The sequence below is a fragment of the Eubalaena glacialis genome, chromosome 5, assembly GCF_028564815.1.
Source record: "Eubalaena glacialis isolate mEubGla1 chromosome 5, mEubGla1.1.hap2.+ XY, whole genome shotgun sequence".
Classification (NCBI taxonomy): Eukaryota; Metazoa; Chordata; class Mammalia; order Artiodactyla; family Balaenidae; genus Eubalaena; species Eubalaena glacialis.
The window spans coordinates 32,220,615-32,244,908 of NC_083720.1; the positions used below are offsets into that span (position 1 = coordinate 32,220,615).

At 39.5% G+C, this 24,294-nt stretch overlaps 1 protein-coding gene across 7 annotated transcripts in view; it reads right to left on the reverse strand.

Annotated features, from left to right (window-relative positions):
* The window catches only part of SGMS2 (sphingomyelin synthase 2), a 99,897-nt gene that overhangs the window by 13,503 nt on the left and 62,100 nt on the right, over positions 1-24,294 (reverse strand). For 6 of the 7 annotated variants that reach the window (XM_061192066.1, XM_061192068.1, XM_061192069.1 and 3 more), the window contains 4 exons: positions 23,029-23,146; positions 17,759-17,912; positions 12,644-12,810; positions 9,236-11,185 (listed from right to left, as the gene is read on the reverse strand). In XM_061192066.1, the coding sequence (XP_061048049.1) occupies positions 10,982-11,185; positions 12,644-12,810; positions 17,759-17,912; positions 23,029-23,146 (643 nt within the window). In that variant the 3' untranslated portion in view covers positions 9,236-10,981. Of the gene's footprint in view, positions 1-9,235; positions 11,186-12,643; positions 12,811-17,758; positions 17,913-23,028; positions 23,147-24,294 lie in introns of those variants that run through there. The other variant, XR_009701087.1, reaches the window with a different exon arrangement.

Below are 24,294 nucleotides of genomic sequence, written 5' to 3' on the forward strand. Positions count from 1 at the left end.
TGAGTTGTGTTCCCCCAAAATTCGTATGTTGAAGTCCTAACCCCCAGTACCTCAGAATGAGACTGTTTGGAGATAGGGTCTTTAAAGAGGTAAAGTAAAATGAGGTCATATAAGTGGACTGTAATCCAATATCCCTGGTGTTTTTTTAAGAAGAAGAGATTAGGCCATGGACAGACACAGGGAAGCCAACATGAAAACACAGGGAGAAGATGGCCATCTACAAGACAGGGAGAGAGTCCTCAGAAGAGATCAGCCCTACCAACACCTTGATCTTAAGAGTTCTAGCCTCCAGAACTGTGAGGAAATAAGTCTGTAGTACTTTGTTATGGCAGCCCTTGCAAACTAATAGAGGAAGCTACATTGTTCATAATACATACTATGGATAAACTATTTTAAACATGAAACCACATAGCTCATCCAGTGCTTCTTAGGGATGAATTTCCCCAAATGATATTCAGGGCTTTCTTGCCAGAAAAAGGAGTACTTTCTGCTCCATCCTTCCTATTTTAAATAGATGAATAATATAATAATGAGTAACAGTAAAGGAAGGAATACTGAAAGATCTTTGGGCTGGGGAGAGAGGGAAAGGAAGACAAGAAGGGCATTAAGGAAAACATTTTAAAATTGAATCCCCCAAAATAATTTTAAACCACTCGCTTTCTCACTGGAATCCTTCTTGCTGTACATGGATTTCAGCCAGAATTGTTGGTAACAGTATATCCAAAATATCTGTACTATTATTTTGTTATCAAGAGTGGTATTGGGCTTCCCTGGTGGCGCAGTGGTTAAGAATCCGCCTGCCAATGCAGGGAACGCGGGTTCCAGCCCTGGTCCAGGAAGATCCCACATGCCGCGGAGCAACTAAGCCTGTGCACCACAACTACTGAGCCTCCGCTCTAGAGCCTGCGTGCCACAGCTACTGAAGCCCAAGCGACTAGAGGCCGTGTTCCACAACAAGAGAAGCCACCGTGATGAGAAGCCTGCGTATCGCAATGAGGAGTAGCCCCCGCTCGCCGCAACTAGAGAAAGCCCGCCCAGCAATGAAGACCCAATGCAGCCAAAAATAAATAAATTAAATAAATTTTTTAAAAAAGAGTATATTGGCTAATTATCATATTTTTGTGAATTTTTCTGTTTGGACAATTCATTTTAAATAGCTCCAGCAGCAGATTTCTCAACACTTCTCCTGGAAAGGCTGTCGTATAGCAAAACAGCCTTTAACAACTTTTTCTGCTTTTGAGCTTAACTCTCTTTAATCTTAAGACACTTTGGCACTTGCCCAAACTCTGGTGTTCCCCCAATATATAGGCAGGTCATTCAAAAGTCAGCTCACTAGATTAGTTTCTGGTGAAATCTAGTAACTTTGTTGGTAGTTCAATATTGCACCAGACATATAACCCCACTGTGATGGACCAGCTGTAGCTACTTATGACCGGGAAAAAATAATCACCCTTAATTCAATGGTCAAGGGCAAGCCGCAGTTTACCTCTTTGAATGAATTGTCCTTTTGCATTAGAAAAAACTGGTTCCACACTAGCAATTCATCACTCATTTTTCTGGATGTTTCTGGAGAGATACAGCAAAACAATTCATGCATCTGATTAGTGTAGAAAATGTGGGGAAGAGGCAGAGTGGAGGCTTTGGAAACATAAGCTTAAACACCTGACATTGTCCTCAACTGAAATCCAAAACCTTGTACAGTGTGACAAACATATGTATCTTGTATTAAGTAGAAAATTCTAAATCCTTGCAATTTAAAAATTCTAAAATTCCATCCAATAAAATTTAAAAGTTTTAAAATCCCATGAATTTATTTTCTGATTAGACTTGAATATATATTAATGAGTCAGGTAGTATCAAGTGCTTTACTAAACATTATCTGCAATCCTCACCATGACATTGGGAGGTAGGTTTCTTCACTCTCATTTTACAGAAGGGACGGACATGATGATTCAGAAAGGTAAAGTAACTTGCTTAGGAATTAAACCTAGGGGCTGAGTCCAAAGTCTTTGGATTTTCCACTTCAGCCTTTATTTTTCAATTCATATTTTTGGCTAAAATCTCACAAAATACATATAATATGATGGCCACTGAAACATTTAAGTTATAAACATCTGATGATTTGATAAGTGCTTCAATTATTTTAAAGCAAATTATTTAGAGGCATGACGGGCAATTTCCTTTTCATCGAAGCCTCATAAATTCTGTTAATATTCCAAAAACAAAAGATGATATTTAAAAAAACTCATTCCACAAATATTTGCTGTATGTGATAAGAACTTTATTAGACACTGGAATGAATACTAAGACAATTCTTTCTCTTAAGGAAATTTGGTATGTTAACAGGACATATTTTTTAAAATCTTATATCAGTGAGTGTATCTCACATTTTGACAATTAGTTTATATGTACCTTTTAGGGAGGAACTCAGATTCAGAGAAGTAAGGTGAAGTTTTCAGGAGATGAGACTTCAGCTGAACTTTCAGGACAAGCAAGATCTGGATATATTGATTGATACGTGAATAACTTCAGAGCTAGAACTATGGTACCTAAAATATTTAACTGAATTTGGCTAACACTTAACCGAATGTGTATCTTACAACAACATCTTTAGTCTCCCTAACAATTCTGTGAGACATGGATTATTATTATTTCCATCCCACTGATAAAGAAACCAAGGTACAGAGGTTAGGCAACTTGTTTGATGTCTTCCACATCCAGCCAGCACTGGAAGAACCGACATCCAGACCCAGAGAGCACAGGGCCACCATGTCACACTGCCTTCCTGGGTACACAGGTGACGGTCTGGTTGGGGGAAGCACCTCACGTGGTTGGACTGGGCGTGGCAGCGCAGAGGACTGGGATGAGAGCAGCCTCACCAGGACAGAGGGCGCTGCTCATTGAAGCAGTGGGAAAGTGCCTTGCAGAGACAGGCTCACAGATTACCAAAAGCCACGGGACCCAAAGGCTTAAGATCTTGCACAAAAAAAGTGCACTTTGCTTTTAAAAGATGTATTTGTATAAAATCAAGAAACCCAGGTGTTGTGGACTACATGATGTTAGTGTCCCCGTGAAAATCCATTACGTTGAAACCCTAACCCCCAGGGGATTGTATGCGGAAGTTGTCTTTGGGAGGTAATTGGGTTTAGAGGAGGTCAGGAGGGTGATGAGATTAGTGTCCTTAGAAGAAGAGAAAGACACTAGAGCTCTCACTCCTCCACGGGTCCCACAGGGGAGGAAACCAGAAAGAGGGCCCTCACCAGAACCCGACCATGCTGGCACCCTGGCCTCGGACTTCCCGACCTCCAGAACTGTGAGAAATTAAACGTTTGTCGTTTAAGCCACCCAGTTTATGGTATTTTGTTAAAACGGCTTAAACCCACGCAGACATCAGGGAAATGTCTTTCCCCTGGTGTCAAATGTAAACATTCCCTTCAACCCATGGACTGGGAAACTGACCAGATGTAATACAAAATATGTTCAAAAGTATCACTTCCTCCCTGCGAAACCCTGTGTGCTTGGGGACCTGGGGTGTGTGCTCTGGGGGCTCAGTCTCCTCGCAGACCCAGAGCCCCTGCCATCGGCCAGAGGTAGGTGTGTGATGACAGGAGAGGAATGACGGGGCAACTGGGTTTTGCCCCCTTCATCACACGTCAGTAATAGGGCATGAGGATATAAAGAGGAAACAGCATAGTTATAGATGAAAGGACTAGAGTTAACGTGGAGACAGGAAATCTGCTGAATGTGGGTCAAAGAATCTTACAGGGCTCAAGCTCAAGCCCTCCATAACTTTGCTCTCAACGGCACAAAACTTGGTTGTCAAAAGATTTCTGGAAGAGGCAATTCTTCCTCTCCTGCATTCCTCCCATGGCAGGTGATTCTTCCATCCCATTAGTACGGTGGGAAAATTATGGGCTATGGGCAATTGTGTGCCAATCAGCCAGTGGGGCTCCTTGTACTATATTCAGCTCTCTGAGTCTGGAGTTCCCTCAAGTGTAAAAAGAGCATAATGAGATTCACCTGGCTTTAAACAAGAGGAAACCAATGAGCAGTGCCTGATCCATGGTAGCTTCTCAAAAGTAGTGGCTTCTTTTTCCTTTATCCAAATAAACACATGATTTAAGGAACTTAGGAAGAAAAAGAGATAACTTCTTGGATATAAGAACTGAAGTAAAACGTGCCCAGAAACTTGATCAGAAGCAAGGGCACACGTTGGACAGATTTTTAGCACAGAGAACTCACCAGTTCACACCAGGACCAAACAATCCTATAGCTTCACTTTGGTCCCTTGGGGAGCCCAGAATCAATCCAGACTACAGTGTGTCCCAAGACTCCGTTCCATTTCCTCAGAGCTTTGCTATCCTTTGAAAACAGGTCATTGTATCTCTCCCGCCTTTTGACATTCCCTTGGGAATAATTCCTGAGAGAGTCACATTTAGAGATAAAACCTTATGCACTTTGATGCTCCCCCCCACAGCTTGTGTAAGGCTAAGGTACATGATTACCTACTATCCTATAAGTGGTATTTGCAACGAGTTAGCTTTATTCTAACAAATTTGAAATCTCAAACACTTGGGGATTCTTTTGCTTTCAAGGCCATTTTGCACTAGAAGAATTGACTTTTCTCCCCTCTGAAATGTAGTAAATTCCAACTACAGGAAAAATCGGTAGCATTCGACAAAGAACCTGTTCCAAGGACCAGCTGCCCTCTCAACAAACTAACTGGCTGATAAGGCAATAAACTCCCCTAAAAAACAAGCAACAACAGTGACAACAACAAAACCTCTGAACAGTGATGGTGACCATAGTAATTATCACAGGAAGGTAGCAAAACAGAGAAAACAGGGGCTTCCCTGGTGGCGCAGTGGTTGAGAATCTGCCTGCCAATGCAGGGGACACGGGTTCGAGCCCTGGTCTGGGAAGATCCCACATGCCGCGGAGCAACTAGGCCCGTGAGCCACAACTACTGAGCCTGCGCGTCTGGAGCTTGTGCTCCACAACAAGAGAGGCCGCGATAGTGAGAGGCCCACGCACCGCGATGAAGAGCGGCCCCGCTTGCCGCAACTAGAGAAAGCCCTTGCACAGAAACGAAGACCCAACACAGCCATAAATAAATAAATAAATAAATAAATAAATAAATAAAAATAAAGGAATTCCTTTAAAAAAAAAAAAAAACAGAGAAAACAAAATTCAGGTTCCAGCCCTAATACTTCTGAGTTCTTTCATCTCACAAAATGGGGTCACCAACTCTTTCCTTGCCTACCTCGTGGGGTTTTGTGATGATTCAAGAATGTATGTCAAGCATAAAAACAGTAAAATGCGATGCCTCATTACAACCCGCCACGTACGAATTGAATACGCATTGTATAGACACACAGTAGTACATAATCCACTATTGTTCTGACATGTCGGTGAGTAATCTAGTTTATGCTTCTGATATTCTTACATATTTTATTAGAAGAAATGAAATGTTAGGTGTCAAGGTTTGTGAGGCATCACATTAGTTCCTTGTATAATGCATTTGAGATAATAAGGGCAGTCTTTGAGGCTCTGGCCAGAAAAATCAGCAAGCCATCGTTTCAAACAGGAGGATGGGACAGGCTTTTCATCCAAGACCTGGGTGGAGGTGGCAGAAAGACTATTGTGATTTATCCTCTATCATTTCCAGATAATCCAAAGAAACTTGGATTATCCAACAACTTGATCTTTGAACCATATTATCTTATCCTTGTCCCCTCATCCCACTGAGTTTCTTTTACTAAATTTGTCTTTGAGGGCCATGCCTTCATTTTTTCTCAGGGGGTCCAAAAACAACTTACAGCGATCTACTGCTGCAATGACTACTAAAGTCTGGTTGAGGACATACCCTGGTGCCCCTTTGTGAAGGAAGAGGATGACATTTCTTTCACAATTGAGTGACAGAGAGAATGCTTTCCTTGAAGAATTAATGATATTTGCCCCTCTGTGAACAATGAGAATGAGAATCATGGAACTCGTAACTGACTTTATCCTTCTCCATGAATGACCTTGTATTGTTGTGAATTATTTCTCACCTTAAATCCAAGGGCGGGTAAAATAACACATTCCAGTTTATTTAGTGTGCCATTAATTGAAGGTTATCAGCTTATTTAAAAAACAGTGCTTGAAGAAAATAACCCTCTTGTCATTTTAATAACTACTTAAAACTAAATATTTTTTACAAATCTTTAAAGAAAACAATTTTATTAATTAAAAAAACAGTAATACTAATTTTGAAAAGACTGTTGATGTCATGGTGGTTTATTGGGTAAATACAAAGTATAGGCCCTTGCTCTTTTATTTTTTTAAGCAAAGCCAAAGAGATTAGAAACCAAGTAGACATATTCTCTTTAGAATAGAAACATAAATTAGTTTTAACTAACAATTAGGCACTTAAAATGTAAATGTAAAATGGCATTTTGAAGTACAAACTACAGTTACACTCTTAAATTCCTCCTGAAATGTTTTTATAAACACAAATGCACAAGCATGGAAAACATATTTCTAAACTAAGATAATTTCCCCTTTTTGAAAAAAGAACCTGAATTCAAATCCCATATGATAGACCAATGATTAAGGTACTGGTGGGTAGGGGAAAAGAGCTTCTGAAATTTACATATTTAATTAAAACTTAAGCATTTAATAAAACTATTACAATAATATACAGTATATATGATAATGAAAAATATATGTCAGGAAAATAATGAATTCTAGACTTAAAATTTTACTTTACAACAAGGCACTTAACACACTGAAACAGTACAGTAAATTTCCAAAAGATGCAATTGGCTACCTCTCAAACCTTGTAATAATATTTCTTTTGTGAATATACTCTAACATAACCATACATTTTGCAGCATTAATCATTGCATAGGAGGTAAATTAAATAATGAATTCCAACTTGGCAACTAGATTAACTTATATGTTTATAGTTTCTTCTTTTTCTTTTAAAGGACAGTTTTAAATAATTCCACAATAAAGAACTATTCTCATTCATGATTCATTCAGAACACAACATAGTTAGATTAATGAATCATAAAATAAATCACAACTTATAAGGTGTGTATCTGTATAAAAACTTATCTTTGGGTACCTTTTGACATGATTTTCAGTGTTTAGGTATTGAAGTCAAGAGCACTTCTTAATAGAAGAAATATTTTTAGCAAGTAAGTCAAAGGAGTTAAATTATTGCAACACAATGACATTAAAAAAAGGACTCTTTATACATACAAATAGAAAAGCCTTTAACACAGGGCATATTAACTATAATATGCTTGATTTAACCATGTAAACTCAGTTATTAAGAAATTCCTTCTCATACTTCCTTACACTACAGAAGTGAGTGTGTTAAGACCAGCTTAAACTTTTAATCAGTTTTACAGTGCAAAACAAAAAAAATTTATAAAAGAATTTTAAAAGAAATGTTCAAAATATTCAAGAAACAAGATGTGAACTCTCAACTGAAAAAGAAACTGCATGAGTTCTAGCACGTTAAAAAAAAAACAACACATAAGAAAGACAGCCAACTTAGTTGCAATCATTGTTGCTTTTGCTGTGGTCATCCATGTACAATGCTTGTTGTCAGTCTATTTATCTCTTGTAAAAATAAAATACAGTGTGTGTGTGTGAAAAAAAAAGAAAGACAGCCAACCTGGTGTTTCAAAGTAAACAAAGTATAGGCAGTTATAAAGGGAGACATTAATGATTGTGATGGTGAGAGGTAAAAACGGTCCGCAAGTTTTCTTTGATCAAACGTATAAAAGATTAGAATTGCAAACCCCTGTGATCTAAGCACATTTTCCCTTTGGGAAAGGTTTTAAATGCCTTTAAAATAATTATCCTTTTGCATGATGCTTTCAGATTATTGGCAAAAATAATTTTAAAAATGCCTTTCAAAACTCGAAAATACACTTTAAAAAGTGGCGTTTGTGTTCCAAGTCATATAAGGTATTTCCACAAGGGGGCACTGCTATACAGCAAAGAACCTTTGTAATGTCATCCATCAACCAAGACTAGAAACTCGGGCTCACTCACAAACACCTTCCTTCCACAGCAAAACTTGTTTCCCAAGATGCCAGTAAATTAAAAAATTCTAAATTACTTTGGGTGGAACCGAGTAGGTAAGAAGGCTTTATTTTCAGAGCTAGTGGAGGAGATCAAAAAGATAGAATCTGAAAGGAATTTATTTTCATTTGAAAGAATTTAGAAAAAAATGTGGCATCATTTACAGAAATTATATATTATAGAAATATTGCACCGAGGACTTAATCACAGAAAAAGCTTCAAACAGGAGCACTGGCTTACAAAAACAAGGATAACGGATAAGATCTTATAGATTGATTAGCAAGGAAAAGGAGTTCCAAAAATTTACTGTTTCAAAAGGCAAGCTCATAATTATGATTTTTTAATCAAGGTATAATTGACATATAACATTATATTAATTTTAGATATACAACATAATGATTTACTTGTATATATTGTGAAATGATCACCACAGTAAGTCTAGTAATTGTTTATGTTTTATATCCCAAAGTGGCATGTTGGGTTGAAACTGAAGTTTGCTTTCTTAAGTGTAAATGGGTTTTGTTATTTCTCTTATTTTCCCATCTTGAAACTTTGATATTCCCCACCCCCCTTATTTTCATAGCACATGCTTCCACAGCATTTATTAGAGAGCTATGACATATACATGTAAAGAACACAGAAGCAGTAGTGTCCACAAATGGGGTCATAGATGTTTTTAAAGTTCTTTAAAAGGTGATGGTATTATGTGAAAAACAAAACAAAACAAAACATGATTATTTGACTAAAATGCAAGGTTTATACTGTTTTCAAGGATCTCCAACAATCAAGGATCTCCATGATTTTTAAAGCTTAAACATCTTTCCTTACTTAATTTGAAGAAGAGTGGGTTATCTAAGATGCAGCTGAATAAGGCTCTAAGGTATATTAGGTTGTTTTATTTGAATTCGAGGCTCAAGGAATATACCAATGTTAGGAGAGCAAAACCCAGGCTTCCGTATCAGATACTTTTCCTCACAATTAGACAGCAGAAATTTAAAATCAGTGTTTTCAAGTAGAACACATTGTCTTATCGCAGATGTCAATATTTAACAAATGAAAATAAGTGAAAATTATGTAGAATTATAGCTAAACACAGCAGGTAAGCTACACATATGTTTCTTACTGACTTACTTAATAATAAATACCAGAAAAACTTCCTGCATTTCAAAGCCTGCCAAGGATGTTTAGCGTTTCAATTCTTGTTGTAAATAACCAGATTAGTCTGTCTTTCTGCCTTTGAATTCAACCTTTAGTGTTTCTTTTTTACACAGAGAAAGAGCCATACTGAAAACATATATAGAATTTTAGCACCAAAGGATGATGACCCTTCTGAACAGATCTGTATTGTGCTTCTCTCCAACAATTTAAAGGTCAATTTTGTGTACCGAATCAAGGCCGACTTGTTTACAATGACAAATTTAGGGATGTTTTTCATTCTAAGTGGGGAGAAATTTTCACCTTCACTATAAATGTAACTGCCTCCTACCAGCCCCCCTGGCCTCTCCAGTCTCTGACTAGTGTTGATGACTTTGTGACCTTAAATTTTTTCCTACGGTTACTAGAAGTCTAAAGAAATTAAGCCAAGAATTATCCAAAAGATTCAACAGCATTAAATAATGCACTACATCTGGTCAGATATTTAAAAATCCATCTTTTTTTTTTGCATCACCTGAAAGAACTTTAGAAACTATTATCCCCCTTTATTGAGTAGCTGTAACCGACTAACACACCAATTCCAACCATAGATTATAGTGCAGCACCGTGGTATAATTTTAGGGTCAAAGTAAAATTACTCAATTGTGGTATGTGTCCTTAGGACCAGTACATAAGAAACAGAGTCTCTTGCTAAAAGGCAAGGATGCATTAAACTTTTGGATTCCATCTTGGTTTTTCCATAAAGCACAATGTCACTAGGAAGAAATGGTTTTCAGTGAAATGTGACCAACTGTATTTCTGAGTTCCAATTTGCAGCTCTAAAGCAGATCTCACACAGGGCGTGACCTGGGAGAGAAACACAGGCTTGTTCCCCATAGGGCATGAGCATCAGTTCATACAGCTATGTGTGTTCAGCCTGTGCTACACTGTTGACTGCTCTGGGGGTACAGGTGCAAAGTTACCAGGTGGACAGCAGAAGGACTCCTCGTTAGCATAAGCAGCCCCATGTCTCCTGTATATCTGTCATAGAGGTCTTAAAATGAAATATTTACACACATGTAAAATCTGTGGGATGTGTCAAATACTTTTATATTTACTTAGTTCATCTTTTCTTTTTAAGTTATAAAATTATCAGTTAAAAAAAAAAAATAAAGTGAAAGTGATATAGTACATTGGGTGGTAGCAGCAGCACATATTCCCAGACCTGACCCTGACCTTCCCCTTGACAGAGCAGAAACAAAGTTCACCCGAAGTTCACTCACAACCCATGGATCTCCCCCTCGCTGAGAAGCCTAATGCTAAAAATCACTCTCAACATTAGGTGATTCTATTTACACAGTAGCCGTATATATCCAGATTTTTATTTAAAACATTAACAAATTCTTTTGACCTCGGAGGGAAAAAAATTCCTGAAAAAATTCTGAAGTAGAGAGCTTTAGAGGAGAAAGAATGAGGGAAGAAGTAGTATGTTCTTTGGCACCTCTTTAACAAGCTCATTAGTAAAATCCCAGTTTGAGGGCTTGTCACCAATGAATGAAGAGCTGCAGGAGAATGTAACTTTCTCAGGATGAATAAAAAACCAGTCAAAGGGTAATACTTCGTTCATCTTTCTAATCATTTGCACAAAATTTGGTCTGCTTCATTTAGCAATCAGTTCTCCTAAAATAAAAACAAAAACAAAACTATACCTTTGGTTACAGCGATAACTCTTTTGGTCTAAGAGCTGATGCCTTGGTTTTGCTCCTCAGGTAGATTTTTCATTATCTTCACCGATCTTCTGAACCCGTGAATACTTCTTGCAAGACGATTTAAAGCAGCCAGGAGGCCAGGACAGTGGCCAGGAGAAGCAGCAAGGAATTGAGCCTTGTACGTTTTTCTCAAAAAAATAAAAGATGGGGAACCACCATGCTCGAGACAAGAAATTAGTCTGTGAAGAGACCTTCAAGTTCTGTAAAAGGTAGAAAAAAAGTAAAATGAGACATATTTTTCACAACTTGCATCCTAACTTGTTTCTTAATTAAACTGTCATTTGCTGTAACTGAACAGGGAAAGCAGCAGAATCCGGGTCGCAAGGCAATGCTTGTCTTTGCTCCTTTCCCCTAACTCTGACAGGACTCTGGCCACACTTCCAACCCCCTCCACTCTTTCCCTCTCTGTGGCTCAGGCGAATCTGTTTTGTTTTGTTTTTACTTTTTGCCCGTGCCCTGTGGCATGTGCGATCTTAGTTCCCCAACCAGAGATCGAGCCTGCGCCCCCTGCATTGGAAGCGCGGAGTCTTAACCACGGGACCACCAGAGAAGTTCTCAGGCGAATCTTCTGCCTGCAATTCCAGTAAGAATGGAGACTCAAGAATGAGAGGGAGAGCTCTCCAGGAGGAAAATTTTTCAGGATATGTCAGTGGTCAGATCTGTGGGTCAAGGAAGATGGAAGAGTGAAAGGAGAGCTCATAAGGTTGAGCATATTTAAGGGGAAAGATGAAGATTTTGGTTCATTGGTGTCAGTAGACATCTAGATGGACGTGGAAGAAGGAAGATGGAAATAGGAGACGACAAAATAGGAAACAGAGCCACAGAGACAAGTAAAGTAATCCATAGGAGGGGCATTTATTAGTAGACACCACTAACTGAGAACTGGATTTAGATCCTTGGGGAACTACATATTTCAGTTGCTCACAAATTCTCCCAACATTATATGCATCAGACAATATGGCAGGACTATCCCAAGATAAGTAAGTCATGGCACGCAGACTAACTCTGTTAACACCAAGGACATACACTAAGGCTAGGAAGACAGAGAGAAGGGATCATTCCATCCTGGGACTGCAGGCAGAGAGCAGTAGTTAGGAAAGGCTTCTCAGAAGAGATGGCATCTGAGCCAGCTCTTTCAGAATGAATGGGAGAAGAAAAAAAAAAGTCATCTAGGAACAGGAGGCTGCAGAAACAAATAAGGAAGGATAAGAAGGGAAGCCAGAGAGCACAGTATCACCAAAAGATGTACAAAGTCCACTTCTTCATCAGTTACTCATTTTGCCTGACTTTTAAAATAGTTGCTGTCTTTTCCTCAAAAGGGCAGGGCATGTTTCACCTAGCTGCACAACAATGCTTCCACAGAGAAGGTTCCTAAACTTTTATTCAATTTTAATTCTCCTATAAATTAGCTGAAATTAGTAAAACACCGTGCTTTATAATTACACAGTATTTTTACCCTTAAACATCATTTATATTTGTGACATTCTTTATTTTAAGAGGCAGTCATTACTATAAGTTTAAGTGAACTGACCTAAACCACACGTTTAGGCGGCAACAGCAGTTATTCCCATTAAGCTACTGGAAACTCCGCTGTGTGAAAAGAGGTCCACTGCATTTAAAGAAAAGAAATTATCCAAGGATAATTTCACTGCTCTCACCTTTTCATTGGCCATGGAATGGTACCACCAAAAGAGCCGTGTTGTGATATAATAAGCAACGATCACATCGACAGTATAGTGTTCGTGTGCTACAAGAATGCAGATGATCCCAGCAGCGCTCAGCAGCCAGCAGATTAAATGATACCACCAGAAGTGACGAGGCGAATCTGGACAGCAGAAAAATTAATAGTTAATAGGATTCCCAGAGGTGGACTGAACGATGACAGTCTATCCTAATGACCTGAGAAAAGTCTAAGGCCAGGAAGTCACTGAAGGAGAAAATGGATAACCCAAAATAAGTCCCTGTGAACTGGCTGGGATTTGCTCCGGTTGCCGAGGGGAGACGGGGTGCTGTTGGTAGCAGGTCTAATAGTAATTCCCTGGGGCGGTTGGTAACACTAGATACTCTAGGTCTTACCCATAGTGTTTAATAATTAGGAAGAGAACAGAAATATGTCACATTAGGTTGGAATTGGCTCATACTGGCTCCTGTAGGGACCCCACTGGAAAGAGAAACAGCAGAGTGAAAAGAAAGGATAGTTGTCGGGAATTCCCTGATGGTCCAGTGGTTAGGACCCAGCACTTGCTCTGCCATGGCTGGGTTTAATCCCTGGTCAGGGAACTCAGATCCCATGAGCCGCGCTGTGCAACCACAAAAAGAAAAAGAAAGGGTCGTTGTCTATGAAAAAGGGGCGGTGGGGTGGAGGAGGGAATGAGAAAGCAAGAGTGATTTTAGGTCTTATATATAAACTTACTTTGATTTCTGCAGGGGGAGAAAAACGGTATTTGTGGCTAGCAATATTTTGATTCTCAGCAATTTTATACTGTTATTGCCAATAGCAACTATAAGACACTCCCTATGTAAAGCTTGGGATTCTTGCCTATTCACTTATGGGTTTGAGCCTTACCTAGAGAGGGCACTAAGTTCATGACACTGATCAGCTATAAGAGAGAACTAAAGCGCTCGGCAGGTTAAACATGATTGCACGCCCCCCAGCCTTCCCACACAGGTGGTAATGACACAGGTGTAACTGGAACCAGTGCTCATCTCTAATAACTTTTCTTTTCTTTGAATAACTGTTTCCTTTTTTCTATTTTAAAGCTTTATTAGCTCACAAAGATAATAATCGAATAAACTAAAATTTATTTCATATTTAACTGTGTTTATATTTATAGTGATATTTACTTTCAAGTGTGGAAGAATGGTTGAATAGCAAAAAGATCCATTTCCAGAACTTTACATGACACATCAAATCAAACATGGTTCAAATAAAAATTAAATAGCTGTTGCTCTTTTAGTCCTACGTGGAACAGTAAGATGATAAACCTGTATTTGCATTTGAAAGTCTGATTTCCTACTTCTGAATGTGCAGCTCATTATTTCCAACTCTTGCTTGGTTCATCCTGCCACGAGGTTCTGGCAGATAACTCATGGAATCCGAGAATTTTATAGCTAGGAGAGGCCTTACTTCTGTAGCCTGGGGGGCCAGATCAACAGTCCCCATAACTGTTCTGTTAGGATCTGAATGTTAAAAATCTGGAGATTTCACTAAATATGCATTCTCCAGCACCATAGACCTCACCCCTCCCTGAAGCCTCACATCAGCCCTGCTTCCCTTCCTAACAGGTCATCTGGTATTTACCTTAAAAGTCCAAAATGTCTGAGCAAAGCAGAACTATTTTGTATTTGTTTATCCACAAGAAGCAAAGCTGAAGTAGGTAGGGAGTAAAGAGGTGGCCCATTTTACTACTTGTGGAATTGAAAATGAGGTTTCAGGAATGGCTAGATGCCCTAGCACTGCTCTCCTAGCACATAAAAATGTATTCTCTATGAGCTCCACACTGGGATCACTGCTCATTAACTGAGAACACTGGCTGGCCCAAAGAAAAGATTTAATATAAACTATTTTGAAATAGAAATGGCAAAATGGTAATCCTCTCTGTTCTCTCATTCTACCCACAGGGATAACCTTGAGCTGAGAGATGATGATACAATTATTAATGAACTCCACTGTCTGCGTGGGATCCTAGCCCTAGTTGTCAATGAATAATAGAGACAATAGACTTTGTGTAGTAGCAAGGTAAAAAAAAAAAAAAAAAGTAGTTTTCTCGACTAGCAAGACATTTGGTTCTAAGAGCTACATTGATTTCTCCAGGCTAATTTTATAAGGAACCTAAGTCCCAAAGATAATATTTGCACACCTGTGTAAGACCCTCTCTTGCTAATCCACAAAATGATTCTGGTCCCACGTTTTCAACTACTCTCATGACTAAATTCAAATCTGCTTGTAACAACGGAGTAAACAGGGAGAGTCCAAAATGATCAAAAGGCAGGAAAGCAAAAAATATACAAATGATGCATCTAATTCTAGAAGCAGAATGTTCAAAGAAACCACTGGAACCAACGCTTACTCAGAACAACAACACATGGTATAATTTAGAAGGTCTGTTTTTCCTAATTGCATAGGAAACGGGCGTAAACACGGAATGCCCAGTTTATGTACAGAACTGATTCTAAAGTTGGGTTTGTATCAAGCATTACAGATTTGCCCTTTTGTTTCTCACCAAAACTTGGAAAAAGTGAGAGTAGCATCGACATATATACACTACCAAATGTAAAACAGATAGCTAGTGGGAAGCAGCCGCATAGCACAGGGAGATCTAGCTCCGTGCTTTGTGACCACCTAGCGGGATGGGATAGGGAGGGTGGGAGGGAGACGCAAGAGGGACGGGATATGGGGACATATGTATGCATATGGCTGATTCACTTTGTTGTACAACAGAAACTAACACAGTATTGTGAAGCAATTATACTCCAATAAAGATCTATTTAAAAAAAAATAAAAAGGAAAAAGCAGAATGTAATTCTTTCCTTGCTGTATGTAAACTTATACAATTTAAAAAACCTCAAGCTCAAATCATACGTGGGAAAGAAAATGTCTTTACATACTGCATCAGCCTTTATTAAAGCATAGAAATAAACAAAAAGTTGCCCTGCTATTTCTCTGAGGTGAAAGTATAACAATGAGCAATACATCCAGGCTATTTCTTAGCAATTCTATAAGATCAGACAGCTTGGGTTTCCAAAAATTCTAAACAGAGCCAAGAAATTGGTAGTGTAACCTCTGGAGTCAGCCTGCTTGAGTTTGAATACTGCATCCTCCAATTACTAACTGTGGACTGTGGCTTAATTCATTCACTTTCTTTATGCTTAAGTTTCCTCTGAAAAATGGGGAAAAACAGTGTTTCCCTCATGAGGTAGCTACAAGGATTAAACAAGTTAGTTTGCATCAAGGCCTTGGAATAGTGCCTGGCACAGAAAAAGTACTATGTCTATTTGCTGTTATTGGTAATATCACTTGGTCTTCAATTATTTTATAAAACTGACTCTCGGTTTCCTGGGATGTTTTCTCTTCATTACCTTATGTTTTCCACCCACAGTAGCTTCACTCTAACATGTAACTCCTCCCGGCCCTCATCCTCATCTTCTTCTATAAGCTTTTATGATCTGCAGATTAGAGAGAAGATCCTACAACCCAAATGAACCTCTCGAATGGAAAATGACTGATCTTACACAGATCAGTTTTTGCTGAACTTTCCACAGCAAAAGTTAGAGTGCGAGCTATAAACAACATAAATCGCTCTGCCCACCACCCAGAACCTGTAACTAGGTATTAGAAATTAGAAATTTCAGAAGATTGAAATTTAAGGGGGAGTTATTGGCGCAAACACAGAGCTAGGTTCCTCCCCTCCACCACCTCTCCAACTGTGTAAGAACAGAACTATGGGGAAAGGTGCAGAAGGCCCTCTGCCTTCAAGTCAGACAGTATGACAAAGGCCGAACACTTAACATGCTGCTCTCCTAACTCAAAGCTTGTGTGTAGCATTTAGAAAGAAAACAATTCAGAAGATACACAATTGTCACCAAAAAAAAAAAAAAGACTTCATCTACTACAGAGACTCTCCTCTCTTTGTCATATTGCCCTCAAAGCAGAATTAAAACCTATAACCCCGGGCAGTCTATGGGGCAAGAATTCACTTCTGCACCACTGGAAGATAAACCTTGATGGGTCTAAACCTGTTTGGACTAATGACAGGCTAAGAGAAGAAGGGAGAGAAGGGGACTAACCAAGGAGGACAGAGGGGAAGGGCCTCCTTCCCCTGGTCTCTGCCCAAAGACCTCCATGATATGCTCTGCAAGTGAAGAGAATTGAGATAAGCCTCTAAAAGAACAATGGCACAGGGATAGGGTATCTTGGAACTAAAGATGAAGGTTAACACCGACCAGCTTGGTAAAAATGGAGGGAGAAGCATCACTACTTCAAAAGGATTTTGAGATAATGGGCCCAAATATACAAAGCCTCAGAAATCTGATAGGCAGCTAAAACCAAACACAACCTCCTTCACAATGAACAAGACGTTATTCCGGCCAAAAAAAAAAAGCCACTGGAATACACAAGAATTTTGTATAATGGGAATTAAGTACATAAATATGGGGAGATATTTCACATTCTCATCTCCATGTTGCTTTCTAAGAAGAAAGTGGTCAGTATTGGCAAACTGTTTCATGAAGATGCATATTAAAGCACAGAAAGCTACTGGAAGTGACGAAATTAGAATAAAGTGGGATAAGGAAACGTTAAAAAAGGTTTAAAAGGGGGAAAATATTAACCAAAGTATTTGGGATGATGGAATGGATATTCCATACAATGGAAATTTCATTCAAAAGTCCCTTCCATTTGGCTCTGGAGCACACTGATTCTTTTTTTGCAGTAACCTTAACAATGATTCATCTTTGTTTCAACATTAAAATAGCTTTTCATACCTTAAGAAGTACTAACCAAGGAGGGAGACATTTTGGAGGCATGCTAAATGTTAGCAAGAAGCCAGGGCCAAGCTTTAAGCCTTCCTTCAGTGTTCAAATCACATACGACTGGTTGAAATGATTTAAACACACACACACACACACACACACACACACACACACACACACACACACACATCCCGCTCTCCATAGCTGTCGATTCCAATAGAATAAGGACTCTTATCAGTTTCAGGGCTTAGGGATCCCGCCCACTACAACAATCAATAAAGCAGGAATGAGTTATTACTTACATTCTTTGATGAACAAATAAGTAAGTGTCAGCACAACTGTGTGGCCGCTGAAGAGGAAGTCTCCACACAAGATATGCGACCCAGTTATGGACAATCCGCCACCAGAAATCAACCGTAGAATCCGTTGTACTTTTGCCTGAGAGTCTCCGTTGAGCTGAATGACACAAGAAGATCAGGAAAAAAATTTATAAGCTGATAAAATCATGTTTTAGCCTAATTTATGTGATATTTAGAAAGGTCACCAGGTGGTGATTTTTTTCTGTTTAACTTCAGTCAAAAAGAATCCAAGGGGGAAGCTCCTCAAACTGGATTTTATTCATTGTATTGGCCAGTTTTAGTGATACGTTTTAAATTATTCAATATGTTACTAATAATACAGTTTAGTGGTGGTGTGTCCTTGGGCAAAGCTTTTAAAAATACTAATAACCAATGACTTCACCACAGTTATGGACTAAAAAGATCAAAGCTCCTTTCTTTCCTCTTTGCAGGGGGAGGTCGGGGTTTCAGATGGCTAATACGTGATTCGGCTGCACCCCACATTACTAATATCCTACAGCGTATTCATACCTTGTGTTAGGTGGGCAACCTAAAGTGTGCATATAGCTGTATTAACATCTGATCAAAACATTTACAGTTAAAAAGAGCTGCAATACGTTAACTAATTTAAACAGGCTTGAAAATGATGGATTAGGGATGTACTGGCAGCTTTAAAATGAGTAGCTCGATCAGGAAAAACATCCTCCAAAGCAATAACCTGTGTGCTGTGGCAGGAGGTCAGGAGAGAGCTCCCTGGGCAAGGGTGGAGAAGCCCCGAGAAGCTGTCGTGATGACATGGGGAACAATGATGGGTTAGGGCAGAAGTTTGAGGCAACAGTCAAAAGTTCATATCCCGTTAAAACTTAAGCATAGAGGTATCACTTACATGTGGAATCTGAAAAATACAACAAACTAGTAAAATAACAAAAAAGGAAGCAGACTCACAGATATAGGGAACAAACTAGTGGTTACCAGTGGGGAGAGAAGGGAGAGGGGTAATATAGGGGTGAGGGAGTGGGAGGTACAAACTACTGGGTGTAAGATCGGCTCAAGGATGCATTGTACAACACAGGGAATAGAGCCAATAATTTGGTAATAACTGTAAATGGAGTGTAACCTTTAAAAATTGTATTTTAAAAAAACCCCAAAAAACCGCCCCCCCAAAACCCAAACCTTAAGCATACAGGAAGGAGTAGTGCACTGAGATGGAACACACGGGAAAATGGAATACTGAAACGCTGTAGGGCCGGATGGAGGGTTTCCGATCAGTCTAATATCAAGTGAATAGGTTTAGAAAATCAAAGAATGACACTCAGAAGTAAAATGGAGTCAGAGTATACACAAGAAGAGAAATATAGAAAGACCATTAATGACTATTTTCACTTGGGACCGGGGGCACAGTTGTAAGATACAGTGCTTTTCATACTCAGCGATGATCCTTCTGGGCAACTGGCCCCTGAAGCACGGCCAGGCCAGTCATGATGGTGGCAAACTGTTTGGTGGTGTAGACAGGTAGCATCTAGTCCAAGTAGACGTGTAGTGGTGAAGGAGGGTAAGATGTGTACAGATGGAGGAGAAGACAGTCTAGGAGGAGAGAAATTGAGTCTCCAAAGCAGGTGGGAAACCATCCTATACGGTAAAATGGGAATTAGGGCAGGATTCCTTGCCTGAAACTTTCCTGATTAAAAATATCTTATGGATCTGGAAAGCTTTCTGGTATTCAGGTGATCCTTGTAAAAAGGCAAACACACCGTGATCGGGTGACAGTTGAGAATAAGGCTCTGCAGCAGAAAATGACAAGAAACAGGATTAGAGGGCAGCGTGAGAAACTGGAGGTTTCGAAGAAACTCAACTTTCTTCAAGAGTTTGCTTAGGCCGAGCCCAGCTGGCAAAACCAAGAGAACATGTGCATTTTATCAAGAATTGACAGTCCTTAAACCAAACATGCCAAGTAACAGGTGACCCTGCCTTGAAAAGGCAGGGTCTAGAAGGCAGTAAAGGATCCATACCCGGAGAAGATAAGGACTGTTGACAGAGTTGCAGGACTCACTTCAGGTGCCCCTCAGGAAAGGCGTACTGCAAACCACATAAAATGACGTGAAAGCCCTTGATGTGGAGGATAGAATCTAGCATGCGCTTTATCAGATCAGCCACAGACCTTCAGGAATTTCTGGTTGTGCGGTTGGTACAAACAACTGTCAACAATGAGATCAAATAGAAAGGTACATACACTCCGCCTGACCATTGTGTTCCCAGTTTAAAGAACACATTATTCATTTCAAAACTATAATAATATTTTTTTATCCACTGACCCACCCCAACTCAATTCTCCAATTTTCTAAGGGCAGAAACACTTAAATTTCTTTACTAGAAAGAAATTTAGATGGATCAAAAGGCATAATTAAACCAGGAGCTAAAATACTGCCACACATTCTCTTCTCCCCCCTTTCTTTCAGCCGTGTTGGTGTATTGAGATTTCCGATAGCATTTGACTCCACATGCCTTCACAGAACAGAGGAAGGACTCTCTTCTTGCTTTTTGTGTACTTTCTCAGTTCTTAATTCCTCAGTCCTGTCACTGCTATCTTAAGATGTCAGATCATGCTCAGCATAAATGCTAAACCGAACTTCAAGAAAGGAAATTTTAAAAGAGGGCGGAAAGAAAACTGGGAAGGGGGAGGGTAATAGTGAGAGTTGGGATTAACAGATTATTTTCTAGTTCTGTTCTATTTCATTGAGGCCCTCTATCACACACCACTAAGAGGACTCTAGTTCCTCTTAATTTCCTCATTTTTCAGACCCATTCTATGCCATTCCTGGATATGAAACTGAAGATGTAGAAAACCAGGAGGAGAAGCATTGATCATAATAGCCAAAACAGACAGAGCTCAGTGTTCTCAAGGGTTCCTCAAACTATGACCTCCACACAACATTTCCCACAAAAATAAATAAGGTACAAGAGAGCCCAACTTGGCTGCTGCCAAACCAGAAACCTTACCATCCACACCATCCCTTCAATTTAGAAGAGAAGTCCTTTGGACCTCTATGGCCAGGATGAGAGGGAAGCTTTCTCAGGGAAAGGAATGTAGCTGTGCCAGCCCAACATTCCTGTGGCAAAAGGGGTTTGAGAAGCTAAATCATTTCATGTGAGTACTAATAACTAGGTCAATATCTATTTAAACACAATTTTCAGAACTCAAATTTTGCAACTGCAAACTAAAACTTGGGTGTGTGGGATGAAGTAAATCGTTAAACCAAGGACTTAAAGTAAACCATAGGCTAGAGAAGGGGGAAGACAACTGGAAAACTGTGAGAGCCAAGGATTTCACTAAGGGCCTATCACTGTGATGGCTTCTGTGATCACATCCACTAAGTAACAAGTGATGTGAGGCATCAGTGACTAGTCGGATAACCTTCCATAGCAAGTGGCTTCAGTATGCACAGTTCTGTCATTGCTCTCAGTCACTAAGGGCATTCTATAGAGTCAGCAACAAAGGAGACAGGTAGATTATCTAATAGCTTTGTAACCACAAAAATCTAAGGAGCACTCAAAGCCAGCAGCTGAACCACATTTAGAATGCAATTCTGCCTCTTGTTCTGTAAGACCACATCACCTCTATTGAAACAAATTGATTTGTGTTTGTTTTACTGAACCACGATCCAGGCACCAATAGCCTGCTGATGCTTCAGGAAAAGGTCTTAGGTCTTGACATCTGAACACAGGGGCTGTTCCCAGAGCTTCCACTGTGAACATTTGTAGCTTGGTTATCCAGCAGTACATTTGCTCTTGTGGCTTCTGAAAATTGCAACTTTTCCACAGAAGATAATCTTTACATGCTTTCTGTAATCATAGCAATTCATCCCTGCAAACCTCACCCGTTACTAGGATGGGCTCGCTTTCTTTCCTGTGGCCATTTCTTCATTTAACCCATTGCAATAACCCCTTAGAAGTGTTTATTATGCTTCTGAACTTCTCCCATGACTTAAATTAGTTTCACTAAAAATCAGTCAATGTTTAAATTCAATATGTACACTGTTTTAATTACAGACACTTTCTGCTTTGATGGCTTTGGAAAATTATAGCTTCTCCAAACCACACCTATATTTGGTGAAGGAGACTGTTGACTTCTTCAGAACAACTCTATTTTTCCTTCCACCTTGGACATCTGCTTAGTGTTCAGTTAAATATGATAGACTTCATTCCCTTGCCCAGAAAGCACATGATTTGTAAGTTTCCTTTTTAAACCAGGGCACACTGGGGTCTAGGATGATTAACAGCTCTCTTGAGAAATGACTCCACCTGGAGAAACTATAAATCCTGCTTACAACACTTTCAGTATCCATTCTCACACTCTCAGTGAAAGGCCACTCCATCCTTCCAGTTACTAAAAGCTTTGAGGTCATCCTTGACTTCTTTCTCTTAAACCCATATCCAACTTATTAGCACATCCTGTTGGCTCTACCTTCAAAATATATCCCGAGTCGAATGACTTCTCCTCATTTCCACTGCCACCACCACGGTTCAAGTTCCTACAATGAGCACAGAGGCCCTGTGAGATCTGTGGCTGCATCATTTCAACTCTTCATAACTCTATGCAGCCACACGTGTCTCCCTGCTCTTCCCTGAATGCACTATGATTAAGCTATTTCCTTGTCCTGGAGTTCTCACCCCATTCACATGGCTCACTCCCTCATCCTGGCTGCCCAAAAGCTTTCTTATTGAAGAAGTTTTTCCTGACCACTCTATAAATTAGTACCTACCCTCATAGTCCCTTTCACCCTTACTCAGCTTTACTGTTCTCCAACTGATAGCCACCTGACTTACCACCATGTAACAAGTTATGACTTCATTTAACTGTCGCCATCCTTCAATAAGAATATACGTTCTCGGAGGAGGAGAACTTTGTTTTGGTCATTGCTGTTACACAGTGCCTGGTATATAACAGGAACTTAATACTTTCAAAACGAATTCATGAATGAGTAAATGAGAAGGCAAAAATGCAGAGTCAAAGACCCAATAGTAACTTCCAGTTAGCAGAAAATGAATTTTTTATGCACAAACATATAAATTTTATGAACACATTCTAATGTTTCCCCCCAAAATCTAAAGCAAAACAAAATATGCTAGATTTCAATTAACATATATGAACGTGTCTAGGAGAATGTATAACAGAGAGCAGGTGTTCAATCACTGTTTGCTTAACGTCCTCTAAATGGTAATCCAGAGGGGCTTACCTTTGGAGCACACTGGAAATGCATTCCAGGCACAGGGAGAGTAGTAACGTACATCGTGATACAGCGATACAGGTACAAAGTTCCAATGATAAAAAAGAATCTGCGCCCCACTATTGACCTAAAGGAAAAATAAGGATGGGGAAAAATAGGTTTACTGGGGTTTTTTGCTCCTAAGGCAACATAAAATAATGTTTAACAGAATAAAGAATAATTGCAGTTTTCAGAACTGAAGATTCACATACTGCAATTAATCTAGGTGGGTTGGGCCCCAAAGGAATGAGTCTCCGCGGAGAGAGGGTGTTAAAATAGATTAAGGGTTTTACACAACTACCACTCCTAAAAAAGGCCCTCTTTGCCAGAGAATTCAATGAACCTCTCTACGTTGTCAGTCAACTCACTGCATTAATAAACCCTCTCTTGAGAACACAGCAGAGGTATAAGCGAGCCACAGTCACAGAGGAATTAACTAATGAGCTAAGGTGATACGACATCATTGGGCACATAGGGAAATGGGACAACTCTTTTAACCTAAGTTATATAAGCAAGGTTTATTTGGGGACTATCCAAAAATATTCTGACAACTTGGGCATGAACTATTTTGTCTATGACTATAGAGATTTTCAGAGAATTATATTTTGAAGATGTTCAAAGTGCCCTCGTGCATTTAAGGACATTTAAGAGTGAAGCTGTAAACTGATTAGTTTACCCTGATTTTATGCAATCTTGATCAAAAGAGGTAAAAAAAAAAAAAAAAAAGAATCCCACAAGTCCTTTTTCACTTTATATGTTTCGGTGAAGACAGTTGTCTTGACTAACATTAGTCCCTGCTCTTCGCCCCCTAAGTCGTCAGTCTAAGGCAGTGGTTCTCAGAGGCTGGCTTTGAGCACACTGCCCTCCAAAGGGAAGGGCTCTGCCCACCTGCACCACTGTCTCTTGGGTACTTGAATGGGCATCAAGAATTCTGAAGATGATTCTGTTGTGTAGTTAGAGGTGGACCTATAAACTCTGGGCTCTATAAAGATGGCTGGGATCCACAAAGCCCCTAGAATTACTGGTTGTAACTTCCCTAGTACATAAAATATGTTACTCCAGGTCTCCCATTTTCAGAGCTCTCAAACTTCCAAAACCAGTGATCAAAAACCTCTTGGAAAAACAGGCAATTTTAGGCATGTGGAATATTTTAAGTTTTCTCCAAGACTGTGGTCTGCCATGGATCAAGGTCTAATTCAGGTAACTGTTGGGACTTCTAAAGAATCATGTACAAAT